The sequence below is a fragment of the Hippichthys cyanospilos genome, chromosome 21, assembly GCF_059441005.1.
Source record: "Hippichthys cyanospilos isolate Australia breed blue-spotted pipefish chromosome 21, RoL_Hcya_1.0, whole genome shotgun sequence".
Taxonomy (NCBI): domain Eukaryota; kingdom Metazoa; phylum Chordata; class Actinopteri; order Syngnathiformes; family Syngnathidae; genus Hippichthys; species Hippichthys cyanospilos.
The window spans coordinates 3236326-3260911 of NC_142389.1; the positions used below are offsets into that span (position 1 = coordinate 3236326).

Consider the following 24586-nt stretch of genomic DNA (forward strand, 5'->3'; position numbering starts at 1 on the left):
ATTTCTACACTACAATGAACTTTAGTTCTTTATTATAGTATTGAAGACACTGAAGAAGAGGTGAAAATATTCATAGCATTGATGAATAAAACAACTGCGTACAAATCAGATTTAAACAAGCTTTTGTACAATTTCCCAAAATGTAGCAACATCTTTGACGTAATATACAGTATAACCTTGGTTTACAAATGCAAAGGGTTCTACCCTCAATGCAAACTTAACCTTTTTTGTGTAGTAACTACACAATGAAGAAATAAGTGAAAACAAAATCATGAAAAAGTGTGTTCATTAGCGTATCACTGTGCTGTCTTGCTTCCAGTAGACTACTGTTTGTGTATGTTATGTATATATTTGTATACTTTAGAACTAAAATAATCTGCAATTGGTGAATCAAGGCTGTTTTTACAAGCTCGATTCTGCCTCTGAATCCAGAGCGAGACTTTTTGTGAAACAAAAACAGAACATAAAATGGCCATTTTTCTTTGAAAAAGTTCATTTCTAAACCAAGGTTCCACTGTATCAATAGAGAATGTTAGTTTTCGACTCCTGTATGTAAAAAAAAAAATAAAGACATACTAACCTATCACTGGGTTTTCTTATTTGCATTAAAACTAATGTGCCTGAAACACAGCTGCTCGTGAATGACTATATACATAAATGTACACGTCAGGAAAAGTCAAACACCGAACACTGAAAAATGTTGTTTTTGTAGTCGTCGAAATCGAAAGGAAAGCAATCCACCCAATAAACCACCGAGCACATTTGTACAGTTCATTGGAGAGAAATCTAACTGAATCATATATAAAAAGTACATGAGCCAATTATGGCCAAAAAATCTATTTTCCAGAGAAATGTCAAGTCTTGTCACGGCGACAGACTTGGAGCCAGATTACTGTTCGCCCGCCTCAGCTTCTCTTCTCCTCAGTTCCAAAAACCTGGGCATGTGCGCCAGCCGTAGGGAGCCGCGGTGAATCCACTCTTTGTGCTGATTACACTGAGGACACGGCGATACAATAGCAGAGTCATTAAAAGCAATCGTGCGAAGGAGACGAGCGAGACAAACCGAAGCGTGAAAGGCGCGACGAACCTCGGAAACCACCATTATCAAGCTGCTATCAACCATCTCCACCTTGCACCTCTGTTGGACTCCATTGAACTCCACGGAGGCGTGCTGACCAGGTTTGTACTGAGTTAAATGAGGGTACGGCCAGTCCTTTATATACTGCTTCATGAAACTCTTGTGAGCCTCGTCTTGAATGTCGTCTGTGGGGTCGGGTACTGGATGGGCGACAAACGCAGTATTACGATGAACTCATTCCAGTTAAACCCAATGAAGCCTGATAATCGTGACGGGAAGCACATTTGACGCGGTGCTTCTCAATTATATTTTTTGTAAAGCCCCCCCGGAAAGAGAAAACTTTTTGCTTTGCGACCCCCAACCCTTTTAAACATCAACAAAAGAAAAAAAGCAATATAAATCTGTATAAATCAATAAATCAATAAAAATATAAATCTTTTTGACAGTGTTTACACAGGTTATAGGTTAGTCTAAAACAGGAAAAAAAATTAACAGTTATCTGCAAATCTAATTTTAAGCTTTATAGTTTTTACAGGAACAGTCCATAATTCTTTTCACTTTAAGAACCAATTAACTGGAACATAAAGCAACCCATTGTAAAATGTGTTGGAAAACATTGGCTGCTTTCATTTTGTTAAGTTTTGTGGGGACTTCCATTGACACAAGTGACTATTTCCCGACAGATTTTTTTTCTACATGGAATAAAATCCTCTTAGAGCTACAAACGTAGTTCAAACGTTCAATAACAAACATGGATTGTGCAGCATCTGTATTGCATACTTTTGGGTTGTTTAATATGTGCCGCCGCGAAGTGAATAGGTACTTACTGTTATTTTTTTGTTAGTTTTCCAAACATTAATATGACTGAATTCAGCCTACACAAAAGAAAATTTTTTTTAAAAAGAGTGAAAAGTGTCAAACTTACATGGTCTGCAAACCAGGTAAAATAACGTTAGGCCAACATAGACGGGTTTGTGGTTATCCAGGAACACCAAAAACCTATAAATGGATGCAAAGCTTTAATGACTTGAAAATATAATAACATCAATTTGGATATTTCTTAACTCATGTAGTGCCATTGACGAGAACAGACGTTTATGAATGAGAAATGACACTTTTTAATGGGGAGTTAATATCCTTACGGTACTGTCAAATTTTGATGAAAATATTGCGATAATTTTAAGAAAAACCTATTAAGCCCACTTTCCCACAATAATTGGATTTTTATGTGAAAACTCTTTTTATATATGTTCCATGCAGCCCCACTATTTGACAAACATTATTCTGATTAATGAAATGAAATAGAAATATAGAAAATACCCATTCAATTTGTGAACAAATAAAATGTGATTGATTGATTGACTTCATAATTAACTCATTCACTGTCAGCCTTGTTAAAAAAAGTCACATCATCAATGACGCCAAACACACGTCAAAACACGCCAATGGCAGTGAATGAGTTAAGAACGCGCTACAATCAAATAATTTCCAAAATAAGCAAAACTTATTTGATAACTCTTCTCTAAATGCACTTTTTACATACCGTAGTCGGTTCTTTCGACTGGGAAGCTCTGCCAAGATACCAGATCGGAACTGAATGGCGTCGTCCTGACAGTTGACGACCACACGAGCGCCCACGTACACCTGCTCCAGCCTGGGTGTCACCTCGAAAGCAATGTGGTGTCCTGACACCAGGCTCCTTCCTTTTTCTTCAAACATAATCTTATATTTCAGCCGCCCGTCTTCTGCAACGACAATCAATCAATCCATACATACATAAATGGAATACCTTCATCAGTCAAGAAATAACCTCAGTCGGACAAAGTTGCATTTGAAATTGTACAATCTGCAAAACGTTAGAAATTCTAAAGTTTTGGACCACCAGCAAATTACATTCACAGCCATTAATCCACAAATTACAGACGGTACTCCTACAAGACACGTGAATGACATCGCCCAATAAGGGGAGGGTTTGTAATTTACTCTCGCCCCAACTCCTGCCCATATCGTTACTCTTCAAAAGTAAGCACTAAAAAAAATCCCACCTTTAGTAACAACCTCCACAACCTGCCCCCGCTGCCACCTCAAGTTCTTCTTCCTGGCCAGTACAGTCAATCCCACTGAGATTTCTTCCTCAGGCAGATCGGGGCGGGTCTTAGTAGTTTCTTGAGGCACATAGGCAAAAGCTGATGAATCAATGATGGGGGTATGATCTGTGAAAATAGGGAGATGGACAAAAGGTCAGTATTAACTTCATCACCCCATGGCTATGAACATTAGAGAACAATCAAAGGGCTTGAATTGCAAAAAACGTTCTCAATATTACGACTGCACTTTTAACATGCGATTATGCTCTCCGGGTCCAACTTACCAATATTGTTAATCTTTTTTTTTTTCTTGGCGTTTGATTTCTTTACTGCTGTATTATCGGAATCACTGGACTCATTGTATTGCTCTACATTGGAATCGGAACTGCTTTGAGATTCGTCTTCACTATAAAACTGCGGAGGCGTCGGCGGCCGAAGAGCGCTGATTTTGTGATCGGGAAGCCTGACCAGAGACACCTCTACTCTTTTCGATAATCCGTATTCCAAGCACATCTTTTTGCACGGAGACCCACTTGTGGAAGGAACGGACTCAGACAAGGATTCTGGGAGGTTTTCTAGAAGAAATATAAAAACAACTTTGATGTACGAACAAAATACCAGAATATCTTTTGACAAGTAAATGCAACCACAGTTTCAAACGCAGAGTTAAATATTGACATCATTTTTTTTTCTTTTTCACAGCACATTAAACCCACCCTCTACTTACCAAACTCAAACCTTCCCCTCTTTGCACTGGTTTCTTCAGACTGTGACATCGTCACCTCCAACTGATCATCCATCTCCATCATTGCCACTAATACACATAGAATCAATCAGTTAGTAAAAAGAAAATCACTACAAGAACATGAAACACAAAGACAAACATAATAGGTTCCATTTCCTGACTGACCATTTTAGGAAAAAAAAAAATACAATGAACGTATCTGCAACTAATTAGTATTCCAGCAGCTCGTCTTTTTTCATTATCCAATATAATAGACGAAAATAGTTCTATTAAAATTATTATATTGTTTTAATTATGTGATATATATCTCTTTTTTGATCATTATTACAACTATTTCAGTCAACAGAACCCACTACACAACTATGCAAAAAAATGCAAAGGCGGGAACGAAGGACTCTGTAAAAACGTCACACACACAAATCAAAAATGGAAAAATTAAGAGATGCTATTTTAAATATTGGTAAACTGCAACTGCATATCAATTCGATTCACCCCTGAAGTTTCTCTCCAAGTCAATGCTGCTACCGATGCTCACAGAAATTCTCGAAGGTACAATCTTATTGTTTTGTCTCATTGAGCGGCGCCGTTAAGATGCTAGCATCATCATTTAGCTTTTTGACAAAACATAAGGATAAGAAGGATTTAAATTGACTTTCAGTTGTTTTGGTGTACATTCTCATTTAATGTAGCCGCCGCCGGAACCAACGCTGAGATGATCCAACATCTCGAATGGAAAACGTTATCACGGAGCAATGCGGTAGATTTGGACTAGCTTACCAGATTTAACGAAACCCTCGCCTTCAGAGTCTTTGGGACTGCGATTATGTAGCACTAAAAGCATGAAGGGCTTGTTTATGACAAGACCAAAGCGTTCCCGCCTTGACTTTCGCTAGCTAAAAGTAAATGGCAATGAACCGTCAAAAAACTTGCTCGCTATAACCCCCCCCCTTAGCTTTCGCTACCTTCTTCTTTTTCTTCGTTTTTTTCTTCTTCGTTTTTTTCTTCTTCGTCATCCATTTCAAACAGCCAATTGGTACATTCTCACCTCCTATTGGCGAGGAGTGTTGTAATACCGCACAGTATAGCACTTATTGCCCGAATGTGTTTTACATATTATTTATGATATTTTGATTCACGTTTTCACCATCGAGGTCTCACATTACTTTTATACTTTGTTGTCTCTCCTACGGTGCACATATGCTTTTAAATTTTATTTCTTGTTCACAGTATTCGCTGGGATACTTTTAAACACTTTTGACAGCACTTTACAGTCATGGTTTTATTAAATGTAAAAAAAAAAAAAAATGCAAAATTTAACATACAAGCAAGAACAAACAGGGGGCAAATACATCGTTGAAAAAGGTTAAGAATACTTAAATACGTAAAAAAAAAAAAGACGAAAAATACATTGTTTTTTGTTTGAAGGAAGATATTTTAGTAATATAAATGTATTAAATATACCCATCACAGAACTAAAAGGTAACCAAAAAAAACTTAAACCTAAAAGAAAAAATACGTATAATTTATCAGGAATATAAAACATGAAATTTTGGAAGTTACTTGCCCAACACTGCGCACAAGTACTGTTATATCTAATAATGACACATATATAAATACAATATATATAATATAAATACAATGCTTAACAATATGAGAGCTATATCAAATCATTCTGTTGAGTTTTAACACTGTTAGAAATGTACTCATTGAACAATTTTAATTTTTGTAGTTTGTGTTCGCGCATATGTGCACAATAAAATACAGGTGTCAAACACATCACCTTACTTTGCCCACCCAAGCAAATCCTGTGTGTCAACTTGATCCTTAATTACAATCTCTTCTAAAATTGTCATGTGTAATAAATAATGTGGAGCTTTGAAATTAATCTGCGCTTACCTTTTTACAGGAGCTTGAATCATAATTGACCGAACTAGTATTCCTAGTTCTCAGGACTATTAACATGATTTTGTTGCGTGTAAATTGCGTAATAATATAATGAGACAATTAAATATGATGATTCATCATCATACTGGCCCTCTGAGGGATCTTTATTTACAAAGTGGCCCATGACAAAAATGAGCCCCGCATTAGGGTTAGGGACAAGACATGTGTCACTATTAAAAAATGTAATGTAAAGATACTCTATTAAATATTAGACATTTTGTTTTTGCAGTTAATATCCAGTCCAACACAACAAGGTCTTCAGGTAATCTGCTCCTCCTGATAGGTGGAGGTAGAGATGGAGCCATAGGGGTCCACCACCGTCTGGGCGCAGCGTACCACCGTCACCAGCAGGAAGAAACACAGGAGGAAGAGGAAGAAGAGAGCAAAACCCAGATCCACATCCACCTCAAACGGGGGCGCAGATTGCGTCCCCTGGTCCATGTGGCTGATGAAAGCTATTGCCCCCAGCGTCAGCTCAAATGCATACTGAGGAGACACCGATGACCTCCTTGCTACAACAGAGACAAGAGTATTCACGAGTGTTTATGCTTCTGATAAATGTCACAAAATTCTTACCTGTTGATTAACAGTCCTTGTTTTGTGTTGTTTCAATTAGTACACTACGTATTTTGTTGGATATTTTATTTAACAATATCTGTGATATAGTACTACCAACATTTGTCTATGGCACACCACCAGCGGAAAATGAGAACATTTGAAACTCTGTAGCCAATAGAATTGTAGTAGCCTATTGAAAGTGAGGAAAAACAAACTCAATTTGTACTCGGAAAAATAGTCATTCTAATCCACAGATGTCAGATCCGGCCAGCCACATCATTTTATGTGGCAGTGAATTATGACTTCAAGTTTTTGGCTAGTATACAATATTTGCTAGATATCTTCAACTTTTACACATTTTTTTGTTACCAATACCCCCTTTGGACAGTTTTTAGTGGCGTCTGCTTTCACAATGTGTAAATGTGACGATCATGCTTCACAGTGACAATGTCCACTGGATTGCATTATTATGCTTTACGTGACTCTCAAATGATGGATGTCGGTTCTCATTTGTAACTGCCTGCCCTACAACCATCAAAGACGGTTTCATTAACATTTGTCTAAATTTCATGTCACATACACTGCAAGTGAAACAAAGTATTGCTGCTGTTGCATTTGAAAAAAAAATCTTTAATTAGGGAATTAAAAAAACTTCTATCTTGCATTTCCTGGCCAAGAGCCAATCAGAGAAAGAATGTGAATTTGGTCTGCATTCATTGGTTACTTTAAATGCATCTCAGAATGCTCTTATCAGCAGGAACCCTGAAAACAGGACTAAGACAGGGAGTAACATTGGTGTTGGTACATTAAAATGACTAATGTCGCATTCACTGTAGGCTGATTGCAGATTGTACTATAAATAAGCAGCGATACAGCAGATAAACACCCAAGTCAGTTGAATTATTTTTTTAAAACAAAAAAAATAAATATGCAATAACAGATAACTTACCACGTGACCATCCTTGAACTGCAAAGGCGCTAGCGTTTCGGCATGCATGCAAACTTCTGAACAGCTTCACGCGCTCGCCTGCGTTGGTCTCATGGCCGCTTCCTTATAATGCCACTTACGTAAGACGGTCATTGGTTAGCTTTTACGCTTACCTTCTTCCTCTCATGATCAAGACACGGAAAAATGAGCAGGCTGGAAGCTTAGCCACACAAACCTTGCGGAACAGTACACTGTAGCGCGCTAACAATATGTATGTGTGAACAGATTTATGTCCCTACAAGTTGAGGGCTATTGGGTAGTCGCACTCCTGCAACATTCATGGCGTGCATCCGCATCTCGCGGCCTTCTCTGGATCTGTAAACCCTTATTAATACTTGAGTGGGAATTTGATAAGTCGACAGCGTACAAGTGAATCAAACAGCCCTCGCGCTTTTGTCCTCCTGTCACGAAGAAGCTCAAACGTGTCACCGATTAGACTGTTCCAATGTAGAAGATGCTGAGCTTATGTATTACATAAGGGTAGCTAGGTACCAAAGGGACGGAAAACGTAAACACATTTGGGCGGCGCAAGGATCACATGGACAGGAGAAACAAGAGATTCAATCGCGATTGACGTGGAAACTGAGCCCGCGACATTAAAATGAACAGTCTTGATGAGAATGTGTGTAAAGTGAGCCGACATTGTGTGTAATCAGTCTAGAAAGCCTTTTAGGTTACGTGCCAAAACATGGGAGACGGGAGGGAACTAAAGCTGCTTGTTGGTTTTTGGACCAACTCATTTAATGCAATTCACCAGTACTTATTTTCAGGTAAAGTATATTCTAATTTAATAATCTATCTAATATTCTAATATTCTAATTTAATCCTAATTTACCCTAAAAAAAAAAAAAGTGGCTTTGTTTTAGACCGACCAATCGAGTTGGATTTATTTAAACTTGCATGACTTGTTTCTCAGTAGCTGTGACTATCGTTTTTTTTCCCGAAACAGAATTTCCCACATGTGGATTGCATTGTTGACTTGGAGGAATCAAAGTCCAAAACTAAAAAACACTTTTGACATTTCAAGACTCACATTCAATAAAACAAAAGAATAATTTTACACAAATATGTTCTTTTTATCATCATTATGATATTACACATCAGCAACAGATAACACAAATTAAAAAAAAAACATTTTTTTTTAGAGGCAAAGCTGTTTTGAAAGAGTGGGTGGGAAGAAGCGGGAAACAATTGAGGTGAGCAGCGGCACAAAGCACAACTGTGCTTATTGTGTAGGCACAAAATATGGCATTTAGTAAGAACTCACAATTCAACTGAAAAAGGCACTTGTAAACCACACTTCGGTGATGGGTTTCTTTGACCACCTTTTCATGAAATTCAACAAATGAATCTCTTTTTTTGTCAACATTGAACAAACACACTGACAAAAGTCAAAACGCACACCAGGACCAGAACCTCCGTTGAAAAACGAATCCCGACACAATGGTGTGACCGCGATCCGTAAAGTGCATCTTTGGGTATAGAAATCACTGAAAATAAATGTTACTGACTTTGTTCCAGCCCAGGAAAAGGAACGTTTTGTTTAGGTTACATCTTTTCTCACATAAACAGGACTGGAAACAAATAAAACAAAGTAAATGAAATCACAAAAAAAAACCATAATGAAGCAATAACAAAAATAAACACGCTAAAATGATTTTGGACGGCGCGGGTGCATTTTGTTGCCAAAAATCAAAGCAAAAACAACTTAAAGGTGGCTCAATTTCGCAAACTATTAAAATTCTCATTTGCCATTCAGTATTTTGCTTTACCAGAATGGCGCAACGAACTTATTGTGTCAGTAAATTGAATGAAATCAGGAATGGTCCTACTGCCTTCTTTGTTCCATTGGCCTAAGTGAAATTAGTTGTGTTTAAAGGCAATACTACTTCGAGGAGTGTTAACCCATGTTGTAAATGCCCCGTCTGAACCTCAGCAACAAAAAGAACAAATCACTTAACAGTAACTCGCCGTGAAGCTACAAACCGTGTAGCAACAACTAAATGAGTTGGCGTGAAAAGCAGAGAACAGTCCTCAGCACTGAAAGCACATAATGGTGCTCTCTATTGATCGTTGGTCAATTTCCAGTGATCTGAACGGGGACTATTTGTGATGCGGATATTGTCTAAGTTTTGCTGCCTGTCTGCATGCCACGCCCCTATTCTTTGGATTTCAAGTGAGTCACGCATGCGAGGGTCCGGTTTCCAAACCTTGCGCTTCTTTCGGCGTGCGCTCAGTCCATCTGTTGGGGGTTGTTGTTGAGCGGGGCGTGGCCGTTGTGAACGTGGCCGTTTTTCAACGTTCTCTTCCGCTCCTCGCCGCAGTCTTGGTCTTCGTCCTCGGACTCGGTCTCTTCTATGTCGCTCCGTTCGTCCTCAACTATGTCCTGTTGAGATTTTGCTCGTTATTGAATATTTTCGGGTTATTCTTTACAGTTACCGTCTCGGCAGACTATAAGTCGCAGTCGGTTGTTATGGAGCACTAACTGCAAATTGAATCTGTTGGTGAATAAAAACGGCACTTATGTTTGGCTTAAATGATTTTTCTTTGTTTTGTTTTGTTTCCATAAACATTTGCAATATGGGTCCTTGGAAAATTAATGTCTTACGTTGCCGGGGAGGAACTTGATGACCATGCGCACTATGAGCGCCGCCCAGAAGATGTGCAGACACAGCAGCAACAACAGCAGGCCGTTGAAGAAGAAGAAGCCGAAGAAAGGCTTGTAGATGGTCAAGGGGTACACCAACGTTGCATGTATAATGCTGCACACACAAACAGAGCGCACAGTCCCAACCACTTACACTCGCCATCAAAAGCCTATTGAACTGCGCCAGTGTGGTGAATAATGCGCCTGTTGTTATGATGGAAATTGTTCTGAATACGCAACAAAAAATGACTCGTATTGTACTCATACAGCTAAGAAATTAATGTGATTTGACGTTAAATGGCATCATGGAAAAATCCTGTTTTTTTTTCAATTTCGGGATGAGGTGCTTTATATTTTTGTTACTTGGAATGTTTAGGCGCCAAAAAGGAAGCTGTATTTTCCATTTGATATTTATTATTATTCACTTCACTCAGCAAGCCCGCGACCGTTGTGAGCACAAGCGGTAAAAGGAAATGGCTGGATGAATATCGAAAATTGCCCAAAAATCTACTGAGGTTTTGAAAGATGGACAAACCACTTGTGCACTCGTCTTTTTTTTTTTTTTTTAAATCATAACCTTATGAACTCAATGAGTAATTAGAAAGCAAGAAGAAAGTATTGTGCAAGAAGAGATTTACCAGAAGGGGAAAATTACAAGGCGGGTGATGATGAAAACAATGGCAAAGACAATGAATATGAAGTTGCACGTTCTCTTCCAACCTGCATAGTTGAACATCTTGGCTGACTGAAAAGACAAGACACACATCACAGTTAGCAAACATGTTTCACCTCTAGAGGGCATACTACTGTACATAGACACAAATTGGCATTTTTTTCTTTGGGTAATACTAGAGCGTCAGGGGAAAGTGGCATAAGCAAGGTGATGCGCGCGAGGATGGGAAATAGACGCCATGTCTAAGTGATGTAATGGTCCTAAAATTGGGTTAGGATCCCAGTCAGAATTGGCTTTGACTGGCTTTTAACAAAATATGTGAAGTGGCATGTAACGAATTCACCAGCCCTGAACGTTAACCTATCAATTTGAAGAAATATGAAAAAGTCAACAAAATAGTTCACAAAGACTTTGACTTGTCTTTGACGTGCAGAACATTTAACAGATAAATGAGTGTTTAGTTACCTAGCAACCAACACCTCTAAGCCTCCAGCAGGTGCTGGAAACCAAAGCGGCAACAATTGCAATTGATGATCTGAATGAAACATGTTCTTTTTTTTTCCGGGATTGACTTTTGGAGGCATTTATATAAGTGAAAACCAAAATCTGAGGTCTACTCATGAGTGAGAATAAGTGCCAAACCTCCATTAGGTAGTCAGAAGCGTCATGCGCTAACATGATCAAAGTCCCTCCCCTGATGTAGTTGACCAGCCAGGAGAAACCCAAAAGCACAATGGTGGCAAAATGGTGAACTATCTGTTCTTTAAAATCCTGTAGAGAAGAAACAGAAAGTAAAAAAAAAAAAAAAAAGCCAATTGTACTGTGCTTGCTGACTTATTGATCAAGCAGTAAAGATCAGTCACTGATGGGCAGCACTCCCTGACTGACTGACTAATTTACTAATGATTAACTCTCGCTTTCTGACATGATTGTGATTGAGACAGCAGAGCAGAACACTACCAAATGGAAATCAAATGGGGAAAAGGTAAATTGACCCGAAAGTTGTTCATCCTGTTTCGACACAGGGGCATACCAGAAAAGCAGAGGCAATTTCTTTTAAATCATGTGATTAATTGCATCATGCCAATGATGTCACTTTTGAGCGTGCTCAGTGACATACTCACAAAGACAGCTTCTCAACATGTCAGGCCTATAAATATCCAAGCACAATGTCTGATTATTTTACTCGAACCGCCGGAGGCTTTTCATAATTTGAAAGCCCGCAAAAGTTTACTTTCAGATTAACGTCAACCGCTAACGAAAAGATCAGTAAAACGAGGTAAAGACCACGTCTGTCGGTCAGTCGATTTGAAATCCGTTTATGCTCATTGCAAATATAGAAGGCGGTGGGCCCCAACCACCGGTCGGTCCGTGGATCAACTGGTACCGGGTCGCTTGGACCGCACTCAAAATAATGATGTTTTGGAACTGATTTAGTTTAACAGTTAATTCATTTGTGCATTGTTTGGCTTTGTTATTTTGGCGCCGCCTCTGGCCGCTGTTGATATTACATTTTGTAGTGAGAAGGATGGTGTGGCTTTAATTGAGAGCTGTCAGTTGGTGACGGTGATTTCCCTTTGGTATATGTCAGCATATGAGAAAGTTTTGTATTGAAATGATTAGCATTTGTAATTCAGTTATATGATTAACGTAATCAATGTCCCTGATTCAGTACACAATAAAAACGGGACTGATGATCCACAAAATGTGGAATATTCTTGAAAGTCCAATCAAGTCATATGGTTTCAACTAAAATGAGGATGATAGAAAAGGAAGCCCAGGGTGATGTCCCCGGTGATGTCCCCAGGACCTCAGGTAGTCAAACAGTTTTTTGTTTTATAAAGGAATGTTTTGTTTTCAGAAATTTTAGTTGTCCAATCACTTTTGATCCCCTACAGATTTGTATAAAGAATGCTTTTGTTCCTCCTTTTTTCCTGCAATCCTTTCACTCCTTCCACTGAAATAAATCTGAAAGTCCGCACTTGAACTGCAACAAAATTACTTCATTTAAAAATGAATTGCGGTTCGGTACTATATGCAATCATGTTTTTAAAACCCATGTCCGCTCATTGCGGTTATTAATGTAGTACGCAACAAGGCGTTCTGAGTGCACTGGGGTAACGCAACAATCGTTGTCACTGATGGTCCGCCTATTTGCTTTGAGCCATGTGTGTGAAAGCGGCAAAGCTGTCTGCACCACAGGAAGTTTTCCAGCCCTGCTCGCTCCAGTCACACATTAACTCACAAGGCACCTCGTGAAAAAAAGACATCACCAGCCAAGTGTGTTCTCTCATGACTCTACCCGACTTATATGACGTAGAAGGCCTTCGTAAAACAAGGACTACACACTCACAGTCAAAACATTAGACAAAAGCAAGTCAAAACCCTCTAGTTGTTTTATCCTTTAACCCCAGGGGGAAATTTCGACCCGACTCAAGATTCCACGACTGCTTATGACATTTGCAAGCCCCTCAATGACTTATCCTGACTTCCATAATGCAAAGTTCTTGCTGTGCATCGTGGGACTTGTAGTTGACGAAAGGCTTCAATTCAAGAACTACATCTTGCAGGACAGCTTTTATTTTGAGGCGTTTTAGACCATTACATTTTATCTGCATATTCCCGTCTGTGAAATCTGCTGCGTTGAATAGCTGTTAATGTTTTTTTTTCTTACAAATGAAAATGATTTGAATGCCTGGACACTTAAATATTGAGGTGAAAGTCCACTTGCCTACCTTACGCTTGACATCAGACGCTACGCTTACAAGCAGGGACACATAGAAGCCCAGTTCGATCATGTAGTACCAGTACTGACATGGTAGAAGTGGCTAGGACAAAAGAAAAACACGGATGTTTTAGATATACGACAGAAATAGAGTATTTTAAAGGCATGTAAGCATTATGCAGTATTTTGGTCATTTTCTTCCACATCATTTTTGCAGTAGTTTAGCCAATGGATGCACACATCTGGCCGCGTGATAACCAAGCGTTGAACCATTTTGACTTTTGGGTGAAATTTCAGCTCCCCTAGTGCCTTCTTTCAATCCTTTCCCTTTGGTGTGAAATTTATTTGATGTAAAGATCAAAGGATTGGACAAAATACTGCACAGGTTAAAAAAAACTGTAGCAAATAAAGGAAAAGAGTACAGTCAGCACACATTGAAATTAGCATACCATTTTTGGGAAGTTATCCCACATCCTCTTCATATTATAGAACCATGGTTTCTAAGAGGGGAGAGACAACGGTTAGGATCCAGCCAGGACATTTGTGGGCAACAGTATAATGTCACAAAGTGGATCAATTAGGGTTGACTTGAGTGAAGATGGATATACATGCTGCCATGACAACAGTATTCCCAAAAGGATGAATTTTGACTCACGTCAATAAGGGTCGCCAGGCCAGCAAAGAAAGCAAAAAAGTAAAAGGTAAATCTCCAACTGGAAAAGAAAGTATTTGTCAGACGAAATAGTTTTACTCTGAGGTACACGTTCATTCTTAGCAATTAAATGAAACATGATCTCACTTCTCACCACCATTTATCTCTAACTTCCTTCAACTTTATATCATGAAAAAGTCTCACGTAACTATAACGAGAAACAAACCACTGTAATATAAAACCAAAATGTGACCTGTCAAATGTGTCCTCATGGGCCAAAAATGAAAAGCGAGATATTAATATGTTCTTATTCAATATTCTTTCTACTTTAAACTAATGCTAATGTTATTTTTTTTGCATTGATAATCATGCTCGTTTGCGTCCAATTTCATGTTATATTAAATCATGAAAGAATTCACGACTCTTCAAAAAAAACTATCAATTCAACCAGTTGAATATATTTTTAAAAATGTCATCATTTTTACGAATTTTAGCTACACTGGCATTTTATTTTATAATGTGATTTTTAACTAAATAATTGGCAGGAAACTTTTAGGCAGAAATTGACCCGATTCGTTATGACTGTAACTTGCAATTATTATTTCCTATACTTAAATATAGCTGAAAAGTAATGATTTTTTTGTATGTTTTGTTTAGGCAAACAATTGCAATGAAGGTCCTTGGAAAATTTGCTGGTTTTGATTATACGTACTACACAGCGCCAGAGTTCAAGGTACCTGGCTTCCTGAAACTTTTTGATCTTGCTGGGACGGTCCTGGTTCCGGCGCTGCTTGAACCATCGCTGGACCTGTCGCACTGAATAGTCTGTCTGTTTACTTAACTTCTCTAGGGAGCTCTGAAAACAAACGCAAGAGAAGAAAACAAGGTAGTGCTACTGTGACTGTTTGGATATGTCAAAAAAAAAAAACAATAGCACGCTGCTTTGTTCCTTTGTTTACCTGTGTGGGATGCTTGGATGTGCTGCAGAAGTGGGCCTCCAGTAAGGGATTCAAAGGGGGACTTACACGCCTTTTGTCCCTCACTCCCAGCAGAGACGCCAGAGGAATTGCTACCCACCTAAAATGAAGGCAAACCTGTCAAAATGATTATCGGGCGACCACCGGCGATGAAGATTTACCTTTCGAATATCGGTCGGACAACCAGGAAGGAGATTGCGATGGGGATGAAAGCCCAAAGGTCCGGTAGCTGAGGCAGGATGACATCGGGGTCCTTGAGGTCGGCCCAGCCGAAGCCTTCAGGAAACCAAATCCAGTCTGCCCATAGACACTCGTTTAGCCAAGACAACATCCTGCTGATTGAAGGGCACAACATGTTATGCTATTGTTGTCTTTAATGCAATCACAATTACAAACTGGAGACTAATGATTACATAACACATCTGGCATTGGTATGAAGAGGTATTATTTTTCTTCTTCCTCATGCAGGCCGAAAACAGATTATGAATGTGCAAAAAGATTATACGAAGAAACACCTTTAAAAAATTCCCATGAATGAGACAAACGTGAATGGATTGCATCCAGTTCCATCTTAATATCTAAAATGTATCTAAAATCGTTTGTGAATTTAGCGTCTGTTAATCTCCTCTGGGTTCGTTCAAGGTCGCCAGAGGTTGCCAAAAGGTCAAAAGAGGTTGCCAGACATTGCTCCCGTTGCAGGGGAATATCGAAGGAGGTCAACATTTTGCTGACCTCTGATGACCTTTTGAGGTTCCTCTGGCAACCTTGAAAGAAAGAGCCGCTAACTTTGTGGACAATCACAAGCGTTAGCCCCCGATTGGGATATGGGTTTAATCAATAAATAAAATCATTAATAATTGCAGCCTTAATGTTAATAATATTATAAATGTAATCAGGGTCTTTTCAACTCCTTGATTTCTATCCTTGGTTTCAACTGGGTATCCAAAATACCTCTAAATGAGCTTTGGGGTGCTACAATTTCAGAGTTATTTGTGGTATTAGCTAAGTTTCCCCCACTTAGTGTAATTTAACTGCCATTAGCTCACTCCAGTAAGATGACAGGTACAGGAAAATGTACCGGTCGTCGTGTGTTACATTTGAAGGGAGTTTGAACTAGGTTTCTGTTTGACTTAAAATAATGATCGTTTCATCCATATAATCATTACATTTGGTAACACTGTTCCTTGTTCTGAGTTAATTTGGCTGTCTCGGGTTAAAAGGGGCGTTTCTCGGTTAAAGAATAGACTGTTGTGATTTACGTTTTCAATACAGGCTTAGCATTTATTAGGGATTTTAATATCCCGCAATAGTACAGGCAATACATTTAATCATGATAATTCCATCCCAAACGTTTAATAGCAGTAAATGTGAAGAATTCAATATGATTAACTTATCCCTTGAAAAAGACAGATAAAGCCTACTTACAAATGTAAACAGCTGGATCAATTCAAGTATATCAAAACGGGAGTGTGTCTATATTATAATGTTTCACGGCTGTAAACAGTAATGCAGTACTGGAGCTGATTTAAAAAAAAAAAAAAAAAACGTTCGGGCATCGTATTTAAGAAAAAAGAAAACTAGGTCAACCATCTAAACGTCATCATTCAGACAGAATTACAAATTAAGGAGAAAACATTACCTCCTTGACAGAGATAATCCAAAAATCTTTGTGCATTCATTTGATGAAGTATCTGGAGCTCTAATTGCGAACCAGTTGGACAGCTACTCGCGCTCGACAGACTGCACCAACAAGGAAGCACGGTGTATTCGTATAATTGCCCTAGATGAAAAATCCCTATGATCTCAACAAGAGCACCACGTGAACTCTTAAGGACCGCCTCCAACAATTTTATTTGATTTTTTTAAAGTCCTAGGAATTTCCGGTATCACACATCACAAGTCTGGACTTTCAAACCAATTAAATGCCAGTTATAAAGTCATGATGACTTTTGCGGGTGATTTCTAGTTCATGTCATGAAGTTAACCTGAAAAAAGTACAGGATCTACACCACCGGTGTCAAACTCAAGGCCCGGGGGCCAGATTCGGCCCGCCACATCATTTTATGTGGCCCGCAAATTCCATATTTAAAATGGGATTCAATGTTAAATAGCTTGATGAAAGCATGCTCAGAACTCAGAAAGTGTTCATTTTGGGAAAGCAACAGAGTACAAGAAACATCCATCCATTTTCTAGAGTCACTTATCCTCACAAGGGTCGCAGGCTTGCAGGTACCTATTCCAGCTGACTTTGGGCAGTAGGTGGATGACAACCTGAACCGGTTGACACCCAATTGCAGGGCACACAGAGACGAACAACAATTCACACACCCAATTATATCTAAGGAGAACTTAGTATGTTCAATATACCTGCCATGCATGTTTTTGGAGTGTGGGAGTACCCGGAAATAACCCACGTGGGCATGGGGACAACATGCAAACTACACACAGGAAGGCCGGAGTGAGGTGGATTTGAACTTGGGTCTCGTAACTGTGAGACGGACATGCTATTCACTGCAAAAATACTTTAAATGTGTCTTAATGTGTTTTCAATGTGCAGCAAGGTTAAGAACTTAAAAAAAACCAAATCTGTCACAGATGCATCTGGATACATCTTCTGTAATTTGGATCACAATTTCACAGGAGGTGATGCAAAACATTACACCTTACGCAAATGAGGCAAACTACGCTTGCTGTGCAGAACAAGAAATGACACAGCACACTCAAAAGTGACCAAAGAAAGCTCGAGAAAGATATTTGCTCAATTTCAACCTGACTGATTTGATCTGATTTTCTTTTGGAAATCCATCGGGTTGGTACAAGAACTGCTGCCTTTATAAACCGAAACTATTGTTGCTGTGCCAGCCACTGCATTCTCCGCACTTTGCGTAAACCAGGGAGTGGTTCTGTCCAAACACCCCAACCAACACACTGATAACACACACTAAAACACGAAAGTGGCGCAAGCGGTGAGTCTACCAGGACATAGCGGAAAGAGACGTTGAGAAACGAGAGGGCAATAAAACAACGGTCACATGAAAAAAGGGCAACTATAAAATGTACAAAGCAGTTTACGTACAATAAAACTTTTTCGTGAAGCGAATTGACTGGATTTCTGAACTCAACAACGGAGGGTTTTATTAACGTCTTCGCCGGCTGGGCACTTAAAAACGACGAAAATATGTTTGTGGTGGTCTTTTTCTTATCGATATTTTCCGAAAACAAACAACTGGAAAAAAAAACCACAAGCGTGGGCCTGTTAGCTAGCTCAACTTTATTGTTTCGCTCTTTTCCGCCTCTACTCAAATTTGCAGGCTTTCGCGTGTGTTGTTAAACATATTTTGAATAAAATTATCCAACGATGTGTTTCTAAAATCGCAAATAGGACCCGGCCGAACTAATATTTTAACTTGATACGAGGTATCAATTGCTAGGTTGAATTTGATAAGTGTCCATCGTGTAACGGTGCTTGCCGTCAACTTACCTCTCCAGAATTGACTTTGCACGGCCAGGTCGCGTTGTCTACCGATATACGGGCTCGTCTGCGGCTTTTCCTGCTAGAGAGAAGTGAATTTTCATGTACGCTTCCCCATTCAAGACACCGGTGAACTTTCAATGATTTGCCAACAGCCCGTTTCCCTCTTCAGCACAGATTGGTTCGCCTCATTCTCAGGGGAAAGTCTGTCGCACTTTTTACTCCACAACGATCTTTCTTTTTACAAGCCGAGAGGAAAAGGGGACGATGTGTGGATTTTTTCTGTAATATCACAGTGGGAATAAGTTTCCAGTTGGTCGCAAATTATAAAACGACGGTGTAGAATTGTACGGTTGGAATTTGTATATTTAAAGTGGGGCGGGTGTCAGGCTAGTAAAAATGACGTGAATTCGGACGTAATTCGCCTGAGTACTTCTCATTTTCGCCTCTAGAGGGCGTAAGAAGCGATTAGTAATTTTGTTAGTGTAATAATGATACCACTAAATAAGGCTCAAACGGCTTCTATAATCAATTAGTAATCGTTTGTCGAATATCACTAGAATACAAACATAAGTATAGTTACAATCTACACATTTCCACAGTTTTTAAGACGAATAGCACCTGGACGTTGTGCCGTATTTTCACACAATATTTCATGCAGACATCAACGTGTACTAAACGCACATTTATACATAAAACATATGGTTGATCTGTAAATTCCTCTTAATCTGCTGAATATGTAAACATATGTCAATTAATATTATATTAATTTTGAAATTTGGAAATGCATTACAGCTACATTGTTATATCTATCTATCTATCTATCTATCTATCTATCTATCTATCTATCTATCTATCTATCTATCTATCTATCTATCTATCTATCTATCTATCTATCTATCCATCCATCCATCCATCCATCCATCCATCCATCCATCCATCCATCCATCCATCCATCCGTGCCTACCTACCTGCACAAAAGCAGTCAAAAAGCGTATTGACCATGCAAACAAGAAACAACATTTCATTGCTGTACTAATGTTACATGCAGTCTCATATTCCAACAAAATTTTAAGTCTACTGCTAGTGTGTGTGAGTTGAGACTCCAACTGTCTGCCTTGGCCTTTTCCCGTCCTTGCCTGTAAAATAAACTTCCACTGGGCTCCGATGCAAACGGTGAATTATTCTGATACTGTGAATTGGCTTCTATAGCGTCGTTTATGTACTTCTACAATATATCTCCCTCATCTAAAAGCAGCAGCAATAACAAATATTATTCGCCTGATTTGTCTTCCACAGCAGCTTGCGTCTGAAAAAATGAGAGCCTCATCACCAACTCAAATTTGAGACATGCCAAAGAAGCGAGCGTGTTTCGACACGTCAGGCCAAACCCAGAATCCTTTGGCAGACGAGATCTGCAAACACCAGCTGTCTCTCCACCTTTTCCCAGCTACTCCATATTCATATAACGTAGTCATTAACTCACAATAAAATGTTCTTCATTGATTCAATAAGTTTGTTAATAAGGTAGTTAAAAAAAACACGACACAATCGTTTTTCTAAATTGTACTTTATTTTCTTTTAAAGACATGTGTTTTAAAACAGCAATTGTAGAGAATAAATAAAGAAACATTATCCTTTTTTTTTTACTTCCTTACATTTATGTCGTTTAAAAACTCTATTATAAGTGTATTTGTCGTCTCGAAGGAATAGGGAGTCATCTTTATTCTTAAAATAAATAAAAACAAATCACATCCTTCCCATCAAATTCATTACTAAATAAATTAAGCATTAAAAAAAGAAAAAAGATAGAAAAAATCCCGACCCCTTGATCCACTTTGTAAAGTTGAAAAGTAGTGGCAGCAGATATTTTTGATGCTTTTACTCATCCCCTTAACCCCGCCCCCCAACAAAGGTATGTACAGTGTGAGGAAAGCCATTCAATTCTCCTTCTGTTTAAGAACCATTATCTTAATTTACGTATAAATAATCAAACTACTTCTACATAACAAAATTACCAGTGGTAATCATACAGAATATATTTCCTTTTCCCTCCGACTGTGTAGAGCAGACCTTCTAGATCACAAATCACACTATACAGCAGGACCCTGTTCAGTAGAATCACATCAGTGATATGCTTTTTTTTTTTATTATTATTATTTTTTAACATGTAGATTAGAACTTGTTGCTGACAAAGTATGTACATCATATAAATGAATCCAGCTATGGAATGATAGGAATTCTTGGAGCACTTCTGATATTGTTGCTTCCGTAGTATTTGTTGATGATATTACTGCAGTTGCTTGTTTTAGTAGTAGTATTTAAATCGTGTCTTACTGTCTTTTTTTTGTGTGTGTGTGTGTGTGTGTGTGTTTGTGAGTTGTTGCTCCTGTGTGCTATTATGGTTGGTCAAACAACCAAACAAGGCTGGGGCATCCCGAGGTGGTTTTCTTGATTGAACTCCTAATCAGACCTGGAGATAAAAGAGAGAGAAAGGAAAAATCAAGTCAAACGAAATAAGTAAAAATTCTTATTTGTTTTTTTTTTTTTTTTAAGCTGCAGTCAATACAAGCTGCTTGCAGGGACACAGCAGGGTGATCTATCTCAGTATTCAATTATAGTGTCCATGCAACGCAAACCTTAGCAGTCATTGTGCTGCAAGTGTATGCACGTTTTGACAAAAAGTACGGGAGGCTTTTCATCTCTTTTGGCAGGCAAATTAATTCAGAACATGCACAGTAGGAATTCTGGTGGGCACTGACTCCAATGTTTGTCTGTATATTATGGATGTTCACATTTTTAAAAGTCAAATCAACCAAAGTCTAATTTTGAGTGAGTTGCTCATAACAAAGCATCTGCAGATATATACTGTATATATATATATATATATATATATATATATATATATAAATTCTGTGCTCCTTACTCATCTAAACGCAACGTTTTGAATGCTAACATTACTTACGAAATTCATTTGTTCTGAAAGTTCTTTTGCAATGTGAATTTTTCATACGTAGAGCGGCTTTTTACATATAGATATCCTAATCCGTTCCAAGCCTAAAATATGCTCCAAAAACATTTAAATTATGACTATAAATGAAATATAAATATGCAATAAATGTAAGAAATACATATTAGAATTACTTTAGCGCACAACAATCATGGAATTTAAGGTAATCATGTAAAGAATTAAAAAAGCAAGCCAATTTGTAGTTCAGTAATGCAAAATGCAAAAATGAGAATGCTGTGTTTATATAAGTGGGGGCGCATCAAAATGATTAAGAAATATTAGGACTTGACTTGATTTTGATTTAGTATTACTTATTACAATTAAAACTGAATGTGTTTATTTCAATGTAAGATTATCGGATTCATTTTATTTATATGTGGGTGTATGTAGGCTGAAGTAGCTGCATTATTTAGAAAGAGGATTCATTTTCATTTTGTAATGAGCCTGAAATATTAAGTTTGTCTGTTTGCCCGCACCTAATCATGTAAAAATAAAAAAAAAAGCTCAATCTATGTTTGCTTGTGTCTTGCCAATGCTTTGCCGACTCACTGTTTTTATGAGCATGATGTGGATTCCAAATTTCAGATGAACACATTTATGGAAATTTGCGTGTATGTTTTTGGTCCCCAGAATTCCTACAGAGGAATGCAGTTCCTCTGCCAACAGAACATGTCACAGGAACCAAACAGATTAATCCCAAACTTTCTAAAGTAAGGCTACTGTCTCATAAATAGACACAGAATTATCATATCTCACATAGACATTTACATTAAAATTTCACTTTAGTCTCACACCTACAAAAACACACACCTACCATGATACGTACACAGACATTATCCTGTCCACTATTTCTGTGTTTAAATTTGCGTTTCCAGTGTCACAAACACCAACCAAAGATCAAGCACAAAATCACATGGAATTGAGTAACAACCAGACAAAACCCCTCACAGCTTCACGGAAAACTACCACACCATCCAACTACAGTAAACAAAGGGAAAGTGTAAGAATGATAATCATGACAATTAAAAAAAAAACAACAACAAAAAAAACTAATAAAGAAAGAGCAAAGCTATATTATGTCCATGAATAATTGACGTTAAAATTTGTCTTCAAATTTGGAGGGTTGGAACATGAAAAAGCATGTCATGATAATCAGTTACTTACAGATATTGAAGTCAAATGACTTTTTTTTTTTTTTTTAATCCATCAGTGTTTGCAAGGATTGAAACCACGACAAAATAATAAAGAGGAAACTCACAACGCACCAAACACAGTTCACGGTGGCCACAGTAACCCGCCATGCAGTTGAGCATGGTGAATCAAGGCAACGGCCCCAAAAGAAAAATTGCTAATGGCAACCATCACAGGCAATATCGCCACGGCAACCAACACAGGCCAATTAAACTTACAACGCAGTGAGAAGGAAGGGGGAGGTTTTAGTGGTTGCTAGGCACCCGTAGCCATAGCGACGCACATCTCCACAATTTATGTATGTAGACGGGACGGTCTTGAGAGTGGTGTGATGATTTTGTTTCAGGAAAAATGGCATATGGCACAGCACAAAAACAATAAATGAAAGGTCAAAGAAAAATTCATGACTGACAGCAGTTGCATTCAAAGCTGCGACAGAACATTTGATCTCAAAAATGTTAACGTTGCGACTCCTTAGTCAAAGAACACTTTTAAAACATTCAAACCGATGCCTGTAATGTATCCATTAAAGATGGTGAGTGCTGCACCTCATTAAAGTTAATCTACGGTAGATTACTGACATGTTCCACATGAAATCAGCCACCTAAGAAGAAATGAGCTTTAATTTACAGTCGCTGAATCTCTAATCTTCATACGCGTTAGCTGCGGTCTGTCACATATCCTCGCGTGAAGCTCACCTCCTTCAGTAAGGTCTGTTGGCATCCTTGGGCCTCTTCAGTTGTACCTTCAGTCTCTTCATGCCTATCTGGAAGCCGTTCATGGCTTGAATGGCAGTCTGAGCGCTGGATGGGTTGTCAAAACTCACAAAACCTGAGGAAAAATGCAAAGGTAACAAACGATCCATGAACTACGAATCGCGATGATTGATGAAGTAGGAATTACGTACAGTTGGGCTTTGTGACATTTTCAATTCAAGAGTTTTCTTTTTGCAAAATATGCTCTTTGGTTCAATAATGGTTGTGGAAAACCGAGTGTATTGCGTGACTTGTGTCTAAAGGCATGTCTCTTTGTTTCTAAATACCACACGGTTGACAACAATTATCGTAATAGCAGTTATCAGCGTTACTGCGGCTCACCAAAGCATTTGCTTTGGTTGGTGGCACGGTCAACAAAGACCTTGGCCGAGATGACATTTCCAAAGGGCAAGAACATTTGCAGGATCTCAGAATCGGTGAACTCCTGAGGCAGGTGGTAGATAAAGATGTTGCAGCCTTCAGGACCTTTACATAAAGAGAGGAAGGAGATGGTAAAATCTTGCCGGCTCCATGTAATGTAGGTCGAAACAGTATTATGATGTGCAACAATTACATTATACCTCAGTCAACTACATTACTGATACATCAGTATAAGAACTCATTATGTAAACCAAAGTAAATAAAAAAGGTGATAAAACGAAGAACCGATAAAGCGGCAACACTGTATCACTGTTTGCACGATGATAATATGTAATCTGAAATGTGCCAAATGTCATGTTGTCCAACGTTCCTGTGGTTGTTTCACACACATACCCACATTTTTTAGAACTAACCTTCACGTTGTTGAAGCTGCTGCGGCTGCTGCGGCTGCTGAGCTACTAGGGTGGGCTGGTGGGGGAACGGCTGACCCACTAGGCTGTAGGCAGCGGGATAGGTGGCTAGGTAAAAGACAGAAAAGATCGTTACATAAGAATACTAGCAAAAATTACTGCGACCTCTTTTTGTGAAGAAATTCAGCATGATGCAGATAATATTACAAAATGACCGGACATTTTAGACTAGCAACAAGTGCAGCAAGGAAAACAAGTTACACATACACTGGGCTAACCAGGTTTTTCAAAAT

General features: G+C 38.6%; 4 protein-coding genes across 9 annotated transcripts in view; all 4 read right to left on the reverse strand.

The window, feature by feature from the left end:
* Positions 1-15: 15 nt before the first annotated feature.
* On the reverse strand, positions 16-4879 carry LOC148406173 (histone-lysine N-methyltransferase SETDB1-B-like). The gene is made up of 8 exons (XM_088404905.1): positions 4688-4879; positions 3893-3979; positions 3450-3740; positions 3124-3291; positions 2622-2823; positions 2004-2077; positions 1088-1278; positions 16-994 (listed from the first exon to the last, which is right to left on the reverse strand). The coding sequence occupies exons 1-8, from the start codon at positions 4749-4751 to the stop codon at positions 890-892; spliced, it is 1182 nt and encodes a 393-aa protein (XP_088261031.1). The 5' UTR covers positions 4752-4879; the 3' UTR covers positions 16-889.
* A 1054-nt stretch (positions 4880-5933) lies between these two features.
* ctxnd1 (cortexin domain containing 1) lies at positions 5934-6348 on the reverse strand. The gene has a single exon (XM_088405562.1). It carries the CDS (start codon positions 6293-6295, stop codon positions 6113-6115), a length of 183 nt encoding a protein of 60 aa, XP_088261688.1. The 5' UTR covers positions 6296-6348; the 3' UTR covers positions 5934-6112.
* Positions 6349-8450: 2102 nt separating this feature from the next.
* On the reverse strand, positions 8451-18973 carry LOC148406175 (ceramide synthase 2-like). Of its 3 annotated transcripts, none has more exons than XM_088405468.1 (11): positions 18556-18973; positions 15236-15406; positions 15057-15174; positions 14835-14953; positions 14101-14158; positions 13895-13945; positions 13456-13548; positions 11363-11491; positions 10686-10792; positions 10009-10162; positions 8451-9786 (listed from the first exon to the last, which is right to left on the reverse strand). In XM_088405468.1, exons 2-11 carry the CDS (start codon positions 15403-15405, stop codon positions 9634-9636), a joined length of 1152 nt encoding a protein of 383 aa, XP_088261594.1. In that variant the 5' UTR covers position 15406; positions 18556-18973; the 3' UTR covers positions 8451-9633. The 3 variants fall into 3 exon arrangements, with proteins under 3 accessions (XP_088261594.1, XP_088261593.1, XP_088261595.1); XM_088405467.1 differs by having other exon boundaries at positions 15236-15409; positions 18556-18970; XM_088405469.1 differs by lacking the exon at positions 18556-18973 and adding an exon at positions 16714-16734.
* A 1126-nt stretch (positions 18974-20099) lies between these two features.
* Positions 20100-24586, reverse strand: part of celf3a (cugbp, Elav-like family member 3a) — a 31110-nt gene continuing 26623 nt past the window's right edge. For 3 of the 4 annotated variants that reach the window (XM_088404601.1, XM_088404602.1, XM_088404599.1), the window contains 4 exons: positions 24297-24401; positions 23845-23988; positions 23446-23578; positions 20100-21019 (listed from right to left, as the gene is read on the reverse strand). In XM_088404601.1, coding sequence (XP_088260727.1) covers positions 23451-23578; positions 23845-23988; positions 24297-24401 — 377 coding nt within the window. In that variant the 3' untranslated portion in view covers positions 20100-21019; positions 23446-23450. Of the gene's footprint in view, positions 21020-22965; positions 23064-23445; positions 23579-23844; positions 23989-24296; positions 24402-24586 lie in introns of all 4 variants that reach the window. The other variant, XR_015863951.1, reaches the window with a different exon arrangement.

What these genes read in the sequence shown, in the direction of transcription:
- ctxnd1 (XM_088405562.1), bottom strand. Translation starts at nt 6,295, where the DNA reads ATGGACCAGGGGACGCAATCTGCGCCCCCGTTTGAGGTGGATGTGGAT.
- LOC148406175 (XM_088405468.1), bottom strand. Translation starts at nt 15,405, where the DNA reads ATGTTGTCTTGGCTAAACGAGTGTCTATGGGCAGACTGGATTTGGTTT. An exon ending in GCCTGGCGACCCTTATTGAC is followed by an intron (nt 13,946 to 14,100) that starts GTGAGTCAAAAT and finishes CTCCCCTCTTAG; the next exon opens with AAACCATGGTTCTATAATAT. An exon ending in CTTGTAATTTTCCCCTTCTG is followed by an intron (nt 10,163 to 10,685) that starts GTAAATCTCTTC and finishes TTGTGTGTGCAG; the next exon opens with CATTATACATGCAACGTTGG.
- LOC148406173 (XM_088404905.1), bottom strand. Translation starts at nt 4,751, where the DNA reads ATGCTTTTAGTGCTACATAATCGCAGTCCCAAAGACTCTGAAGGCGAG. An exon ending in TGTGGAGGTTGTTACTAAAG is followed by an intron (nt 2,824 to 3,123) that starts GTGGGATTTTTT and finishes TTGTCGTTGCAG; the next exon opens with AAGACGGGCGGCTGAAATAT. An exon ending in TGATAATGGTGGTTTCCGAG is followed by an intron (nt 995 to 1,087) that starts GTTCGTCGCGCC and finishes CCGTGTCCTCAG; the next exon opens with TGTAATCAGCACAAAGAGTG.